Source organism: Priapulus caudatus, unplaced genomic scaffold (genome assembly GCF_000485595.1).
Source record: "Priapulus caudatus unplaced genomic scaffold, Priapulus_caudatus-5.0.1 Scaffold138, whole genome shotgun sequence".
Classification (NCBI taxonomy): domain Eukaryota; kingdom Metazoa; phylum Priapulida; class Priapulimorpha; order Priapulimorphida; family Priapulidae; genus Priapulus; species Priapulus caudatus.
The window spans coordinates 434,196-442,870 of NW_014577199.1; the positions used below are offsets into that span (position 1 = coordinate 434,196).

Genomic DNA, 8,675 nt, shown 5'->3' on the forward strand with positions numbered 1-8,675 from the left:
TGAGCGTCGTTCTGTGAGAACGCTAAGAACCTGTATAATTTTTTTGCCAGTGAGTAGGTAAATAATTAATATAACCTTATATATGTATATATATAGAGAGAGAGTAAGAGGGAGAGACCATAAACTCAAACGTTAACTTGGAAATTCAATAACCCTCTCTCCTGTTTCCCTGGTTCTCTGGTTCGCTGTATTTCCTCTAGAAAACTACAAACCCGTGGGATTGGTCGTAATGTACGCGTGGATTGTGAGAGATCCATAGTATAGCTACAATAAGCTGTTAATTATTATTATTATTATTATTATTATTATTATTATTATTAGATTATTATCATCATCATCGTCATCGTCTACGACTCTAAATCATCACGATTATTATTATTAGGTTGATAAAGAATTTTCTGCAATTTTAAAATCTGTAATACATTGCCATATCAAAATTTGAACTAAAAACATTATTAAAATATTACTACTTCTTTTTGGTACTAATATTAATTAAACCGGTAAATTTTCGTCGGGCTATGACGATGTAGACTCTGTAGACTAAGAGAAAATTTTCAGTGGAGGCCTAGAAAATTGAAAACGTGGCGCACCCCCCCCCCCTTCACACGGACACACACAAATATTCTATGTCTGTTACCATAGCCTCTGGCACATTAATACTATACTTATGTTGAGGGTATTTTGTCGTATTTTTTGTTGCATGGTCGTGCCAGAGAGCCGATAGTATGCAGAGACATTCCTAACAGGGCTAATATGTTCTACGTGTGACAAACGATGGTCCACGGGTCGTCACGGATCGCGGAAGATGTGGCGCGAGGTATATAAACAGGCAATCGTTAGCGTTTAGTGTCGATAGTCAGATGCCACGCGTCCGTCGCTTTCTCTCTCTCTCTCTCTCTCTCGTGAAAAAAACGATCTGTCGTGTGGTTGGATGTATATAGTGGCATGAACGTGTTTAGAAAGTTCGCGCTGCTAGTAGGCCTACTCGGCGTCGTGGTGGTAAGTACATGAGATAGGCTAGCTACGCTGCGTGGATTGTCCGTGCGTTTCTCTGGCATCGGCACACTTCAGATTTGAACTGTTATATCCAATTTTAAATGCGCCATTTAGATGAAAAAAAACGCGTTATAAATGTTAAGAAATATTTCGCGTTCATGGTTGCGAAATAACTTCAACATTTTGGCGGGATGGATTGCGCTTAAGCCAACACAATATATAACTATATATAATTATTATTAACTTTGTTATATTTATATTATCTTTATCATTCGTTCTCATATATTTGAATTTAAACTGAGTGGCAAAGGAGATACACGTGCGCTTATGTACCGCAAGTGTTAGAGTAAGCGATAAAAACTGTCTCTAGAATTTATTGAAATAAGTGTAGCCTATATTAGTGGCGCACGAGATAAAATGAGATGAAGCGGGTAAGTATCGGTAGTGATCAATATGTCGAGAAACCCAAGGAAAAATACTGGAAAGAAAACGATTTTGCAGCAGGAAGATGTGACTCAAATATGCAGAGCAAGGAGCATATTACCGATGCCTCATCTCATATATATAATATCCATCACCCCACGCTATTTGATCGGATCGCTAAACTGAACGCGACTAAGAACCACCGTGTTTTATTAAAACGACGGACTGAAATTATTTCATTTATATAAAAAAGGTGGTCAACCTATCAGTAAAACCAAAATCTAATCACACACCTTTTAGATAGTTGAGAAAATTCACGAGTGGTCAAGCTATACGTACAATCTAAATCTAATCACTCACGGCACCCTCTTGAAGCACGAGACAAATGACGAAGCTATTAGTAAAACCTAGCTCTAATCACTGACGGCACCCTCTTGAAACACGAGACAAATGACCAAGCTATTAGTAAAACCTAAATGAACTCGCGCGCCGGTCGGTACCTGAGCTATTTTAGGAACCGTTACCATGTCGATTTGGCAGTGATAAAAAGCGAAAACCTATCTTAAGATTACTTTTAGGGACGACCGAAAGTTGATTTAGTACAGTTTTAGTCCAACGACACAACACAACAAAATGCAATGCATCGCAATGAAACACAACACAACATGACACAATGCAACACAACACAACACAACACAACACAACACAACACAACACAATTAAAACAGCACAGCACAACACATCACAACACAACGTAACACACCATACCACACCACAACTCACCACATCACAGCAAAACAACACGACGCAGCACAATGCAACTCAACCCAACCCAATACAACATAAAACAACACACCATACCACACCACAACTCGCCACATCACAACAGAACACAACCCAACAAAACACAACACAACACACCACAACACAACACACCACACCACACCACAGCGCGTCACCAGATGAGATATCAACTGATGTGTGTTTTATCGTAAACCGGTAAACTCTCGTGGTGCATGCCACCAAGAGCGCATTAACCCCGGGGTTAATGCGCTCTTGATGCCACCCACATCAATTCGGGTACCAATCTATAGTCCTATACGGGTAATTGGTCCTACGGGTCGTTGGTCCTACGGGTCGTTGTCCCTACGGGTCGTTGGTCCTACGGTTAATAGTAAGAGGGGTAGAGAGTGAATGCAAATTGAACTGGTTTTTAATTTAATTTTTTTAATTTTGTTTTTTTAATTTAATTTTGTTTTTTATTTATATTAAAATTTATATTAGTACTATAGAACTATAGGACTATAGAACGGTAATCGTAAACTCACCGTTTCTCTCGTCTGCAGGCGGCAGCGCGAGGAGCGAGCTTACGCCATTCCGCTGTCTACGCATACCCCACCGACGCGGGCAGTAAACCCTTTCTCACGCCGACGAAAGAAGAGCCGGATGCAGCAGCAGCGTTGGCTAGCGCAAGAAACACACTACTGGCGAATGCGAGCAGAATCAACGCGTTGAATACCCCGTCGGTGCAGCAACTCCTGCTCACCAACAGCGATGGCACCTCCGATCGCGTAAGGCATTCTTCTCACACCGATTCGGTGTTGCACGTCGGGCGTTTGAGAGACGTTGGCGACGTCGAGCCGATATCGGCGATGTTTCAGCAAGTAGTCCGGGGTTCGGCTCAGCTGGGAAATCGCGTCTATCGCCGCATCAACTCGCCCACCGTTCAGCTGGCGGCGGGTAAAGAGTTGAGAAGCGGCATATACAAGCCGCTCGTCGCTAGCAGAAGTCACGAAGCCATCATAGTCGTGTCGGCATCGCCCGACGTGAATCTGGTCACGGTCGGCGACGCGCGTGCTGCACTAGCTGCGCATGCGCGCCTGCTGCTCGACGTGTTCGCGACGGTGAGGTTTCAACAAGATGGCCGCGACGTCGACCGCAAACTGCTGCATCCTCAACCTCCTCTCGCTGCTCGGTTAGCGGGCGGTGATTCCCGCCCACCCGATACAGAAACGACCGCCAGACCGAAGGGTGGCAAGCGAAAGCTTGGGGACATCAACCGCTATCGTCGTACGCGCGGTCGTCAGCTGTCACCGCTGAGAATCACCGTAGGACGTAACCGGCTTTACAACGCCGACCCGTCTAACGATGCTGGCAGAGGCAGAACGCCCGCAGCGTCGGCCGGTCGGCGACCCGCGCGAAAACTCGTCGGCAACGTCGGTAACACGCTGGCGACACGCGCGCGATCATCGATTATCGAGAATACACGACAGCAAGACGCGAGACCGGATACGGATCCGACCGGTCTAAACGCCGTCGATTCATCCGAATCTGCGATTGCCGCCGCGCCCGTGCCCGTACCCGTGCCGGCCCTGCTGCGCGTAGCTAATGCTGCACGACTCACAGACGCAACCGACTCTCGCGTACCGACGATGACGACGACGACGACGACAAACTACGCGCTACTGAACGCCAAAAGATACGCCGCGATAAAAGCCCGACTATCTAGCCGACCGAACGTCATGAAACTCGTGCGACGTCGTCTCGCTGATAGTCACACTCTCCAGCCGGATCAGTCCTCGTCGTCGTCAGACTCGAGGCGTCCAGCGGCGGGGCGTCAAGTCCAACTCGCGGGGCAAACGACCTCAAGCGCAGGACGCCGACAGCACGAGCAGCGAGCGGTCACTCGAGCGAGCGCAGGACGCCGACAGTACGAGCAGCCTGCGGTCGCTCGAGCGAGCGCAGGACGGCGACAGTACGATCAGCCCGCGGTCGCTCGAGCGAGCTCAGGACGCCGACAGTACGATCAGCCCGCGGTCGCTCGAGCGAGCGCAGGACGCCGACAGCACGAGCAGCGAGCGGTCACTCAAGCGAGCGCAGGACGCCGACAGCACGAGCAGCCTGCGGTCGCTCGAGCGAGCGCAGGACACCGACAGCACGAGCAGCCCGCGGTCGCTCGAGCGAGCGCAGGACGGCGACAATACGAGCAGCTCGCGGTCGCTCTAGCGAGCGCAGGACGACGACAGCACGAGCAGCCTGCGGTCGCTCGAGCGAGCGCAGGACGCCGACAGCACGAGCAGCCCGCGGTCGCTCGAGCGAGCATCGAGAATACACGACAGCAAGACGCGAGACCGGATACGGATCCGGCCGGTCTAAACGCCGTCGAGTCTTCCGAATCAGCGGTCGTTTCTGCGATTACCGCCGCGCCCGTGCCCGTACCGGTACTGCTGCGCGTAGCTAATGCTGCACGACTCACTGACGCAACCGACTCTCGCGCACCGACGACGACGACGACGACGACGACGACGAACGACGCGCTACTGAACGCCGAAAAATACGCCGCGATAAAAGCCCGACTATCTAGCCGACCGAACGCCATGGAACGCGTGCGACGTCGTCTCGCTAATAGTTACACTCTCCAGCCGGATCAGTCCTCGTCGTCGTCAGACGCGAGGCGTCCAGCGGTGGGGCGTCAAGTCCAACTCGCGGGGCAAACGACCTCGAGCGCAAGACGCCGACAGCACGAGCAGCGAGCGGTCACTCGAGCGAGCGCAGGACGCCGACAGCACGAGCAGCCCGCGGTCGCTCGGGCGAGCGCAGGACGGCGACAATACGAGCAGCCCGCGATCGCTCGAGCGAGCGCAGGACGCCGACAGCACGAGCAGCCTGCGGTCGCTCGAGCGAGCGCAGGGCGCCGACAGCACGAGCAGCCCGCGGTCGCTCGAGCGAGCTCCCGCGGGAACACCAACAACGTGCTCCCGCCGCTGCGCGCTACGCTACGAGCCGGCGGTGGTCGTTGGCCGAAGTACTACCGAAATGCTGTCGGTGATAATTTCGTCGTTGCTCCAGCGGTACCCGGGCCAGCGACAACGCGTGTCCCCCGTGCGTTACTCGAGACGATATATCGCAGACTGCTCGCGGGTGGTGCGAGAAACAAGGGAAATTATGCGTATACACTCAATCGTTATTATTAGGAGGCGTCGCGAGTTGAAACGGTCGCGAGTTTTGTTTAAAATTTTAAGCTACAAAGCTTTTTTATCGAAATGAAGCGATTTGTTTAGAAATTTAAGCTGCAAAGTTTTTTTTATCGAAATGAAGCGATTTGTTGTTCGTCCCGGGAGCGTGTATTTCTTCGCGCATTTGTTATATTCTTTCATCTTGTGAGAGTTTGTATAATTATTTACTATAGTCGTCCTCGTTTTAACGTGGTCGGTAACCATGCAAACATCCCGATTTAGCGGTGGTCCCGCTTAAGTGGTGAATGCATAACGTGTGTTAAGTTTGCTTTTCAACGACATGTTTAGTTTAAAAGCCTCCTTTAGTGATATCTATAAACAGTCTAAATTTTACAATTATTTGATGCTAGTATCATAACGTAAATAACCAAAGCATTCGTATGTTTTTTAGTTGCCTGAGCTTGCCTCTGTGATATTTAAAACGTCTTTATGTTGGGTCTATGAATGTTGAAAATCAAATCTTCTGCCAAACTGGCCACCTGGCGGGAAAACGGCTGTGACGTGAGAGCAGGTTCTTCCCACGTTGCGCCGCACACAAAGCCTGCATCAGTGCATGAGCACAAAGCTATCCTCGGCTGTAACTTATAATATTTTGTTTGCAGTATGTCGTGACTCATATTCGGCATAAACATCCAACTGCCATATTAATTATCATATATATGCATTGTAGACTTTACTACCGGATTAAACCACCTTAATACTCAGACAATAAAATCGGTTCCAACCATATGCTGCTTTACTCAGCTCATGCTAATCTGCTCACAGTGTATACGTTTCTGTTCTACTTTCTGTTTATGTTCGTGTACCGTGGTTAGTTAGGCTGCGTTACAGCTGACCTCAGGGTTAAACACTACATGCATATATTGATTATTATACTCGTACTGTATACACTGAGTTTCTTACGATACAAGTACTAAGTGCACATTACACGTGAAATAACATTGTTACTATTATCAAGTGCATAAATTCTACGTATTAAGTCCTGTCATAATTTCCACTACGCTAAAACATTTACTATTGACTATTAGGTGCGTTCACACTGGCGCGAATTAGCGGGCTGCAAACCCCGGTTTTTGCAGCCCGCTCGAAAAACTGAGCTTTTTACAAGTGCTCACTAAATCGCGCTCAAAATAAAGAACACTTCCGACTGCACTAATTTGGAATCAGCGCGCTTATTTGCACCGTGGCGTGATATTTGCACCGCGGCGATTAGCGAGATATTCGCCTGTGTGAACAACGACACAATTAGCTCACTATTATCTCCGCTATTAGCGGGCTGAGCAGCGCGGTTTTTCTTGTGTGTGAACGCGCCTATTGTCAGCTTTGCTTTTCTTTAGTCAGGCGGCTCAGGCCTACTGTAGTACTGAGGCTAATCTCTTTAGAAAATTAGTCAGTACTGTTGAATGGGAAATCTGATAGTTGCATAATCTGTGCTCACCATTCAGCAACACTTCCATTCAGCAGTCTTCCTTCTGGTTCGACGTTGCCTTGAACATTGGCAACGAACTTGAACAAGGCATCGAACTTGCCTTGACACGGTTGCCTTGAACGTAGCCATAGTACATTGTCGGCTGGAAATACCAACTGCAACCTGTTACCACCTGTCCCCATGAAAAAGTTACTCACGTTGCCAAGCAACAACAGCGCGAGTTCACCCCATCACCCCCGTGAATAATACATGCACCATAGCTGCCATGTGTTTTGCGTACATATCCGGTAACGTCACGCGTGCGCACGCCACTTCGCTCCCAAATGAAATGACAGTAGTGCTTACTTTGTGGAATAAAAGGACAAATACATCGTGTAAAGTTGTTGAAAGTGTTCAAAAAGATGAATGAGATGGAGATGTCCATGTAGATAAATAAGTGTTAAAAAGCCCGATAACTTTGCGTTTTACGATCCATTTTTCATGGGGACAGGTGGTAACAGGTTGCAGTTGGTATTTCCAGCCGACAATGTACTATAGCCCTGCGGCAGTTAATCGAACGCGGGCTATAGTACTAGAGCTACCTTAAACGATGCCTGGGAAATTGTTGGCCAACAGTTCAAACATGTACGCGGCTGAATACAACTATCTTCAACATGTTCAACTTCATTGTCTATGTCTACTTCATTTTCATCTTCATCAATCCTGATTGACTGCTCATCCGTATCGTACGAAACCGATATTATTCTAGAGACGACTCTGAATCGGTGTTCACATTGTACATTGTACAGGCTCCATTGTACACGCTTGGCAACATGTAAACAAGCGAGAGTGCCTGCTCCCACGTCACACTACGTCACGCGCCAAAGTAAGTGGCGCTTTTGCGTTCCCGCAAATTCTTAACATTGTGTCCATCAAAAAATGCGTTTTTCTCATACACCCGAAAACCATTCAACCTGTAAATTTCTTAGTAGTTGTACATAACATAGATAATTTGATATATGTAACTATTTTTCATCACTAAAGGAGGCCTTTAAGGGACGCGTCCGTTTGTCCGGAGCCCGGTAAAGCCGGTACGTTAAGCCGGTAAAGAAAGTCATTATTACGAACGTATAGGCACGTTTCGCAACCTGTTCGTATCACGGCAGCTATCAACGCAGAGCCGTAGCCTGTGGGAGGCAAGGGGGCAGCTGCCCCCTAGATTTTGGAGCAAAATTAAAAATAAGCTTAACTTATAATCGTAAATAACTCTAACGTGATTTTTTTGTCACTTATCCGTGAAAGCCTTGTCTTAGACCCACCTCTACCACACTATGTACGTCGAACAAGAGCTGCGCCCGTCGCTCATCGTTACACAGTTGAGTCATCAAATTTTGATCCCTAGGAATTTGCTCAGCCTGCGGCCCTGCAACGGTATGGTAATGAGCCAGTGAATTGTTCGCGAATTCTGCTAGTTATTATAGTGTACGGTTTGTCAATTTAGTCTAACCATATGTCGGTTTACAAACACACATCATATTTTCCGCCAACCATACACATTGTAACGACACCAACATGTTATTTATAACAAGTGCCGCGGAGCGACAGCGCTCATCTCACGTCTACTGCGGTGACTCTGTGGTGGAGTGGTGGGATTCTAGTAAACCCTGTTAGTCCCAAATGTGTTCACATACGGGCCGAAACAGTGGAAGGCACAGGGATGGTATCAGGAACCTTCTCGAAGGAATGTTCGTTGGGATCGTTATAAAAGTTGCCACGAAATGGCGCGTACGTTTAAGTGTCTTAAGATTAAAGATGGAAGCTCCCATCGTACG

The 8,675-nt window shown here is 47.8% G+C and overlaps 1 protein-coding gene across 1 annotated transcript; it reads left to right on the forward strand.

The window, feature by feature from the left end:
• Positions 1-839: 839 nt before the first annotated feature.
• Positions 840-6,983, forward strand: LOC106806040. The gene is made up of 3 exons (XM_014807882.1): positions 840-999; positions 2,766-5,270; positions 6,900-6,983. The coding sequence occupies exons 1-3, from the start codon at positions 946-948 to the stop codon at positions 6,981-6,983; spliced, it is 2,643 nt and encodes an 880-aa protein (XP_014663368.1). The 5' UTR covers positions 840-945.
• Positions 6,984-8,675: the final 1,692 nt, after the last annotated feature.

What these genes read in the sequence shown, in the direction of transcription:
- LOC106806040 (XM_014807882.1), top strand. Translation starts at nt 946, where the DNA reads ATGAACGTGTTTAGAAAGTTCGCGCTGCTAGTAGGCCTACTCGGCGTC. An exon ending in GCCTACTCGGCGTCGTGGTG is followed by an intron (nt 1,000 to 2,765) that starts GTAAGTACATGA and finishes TCTCGTCTGCAG; the next exon opens with GCGGCAGCGCGAGGAGCGAG. An exon ending in ATTTCGTCGTTGCTCCAGCG is followed by an intron (nt 5,271 to 6,899) that starts GTACCCGGGCCA and finishes TCCATTCAGCAG; the next exon opens with TCTTCCTTCTGGTTCGACGT.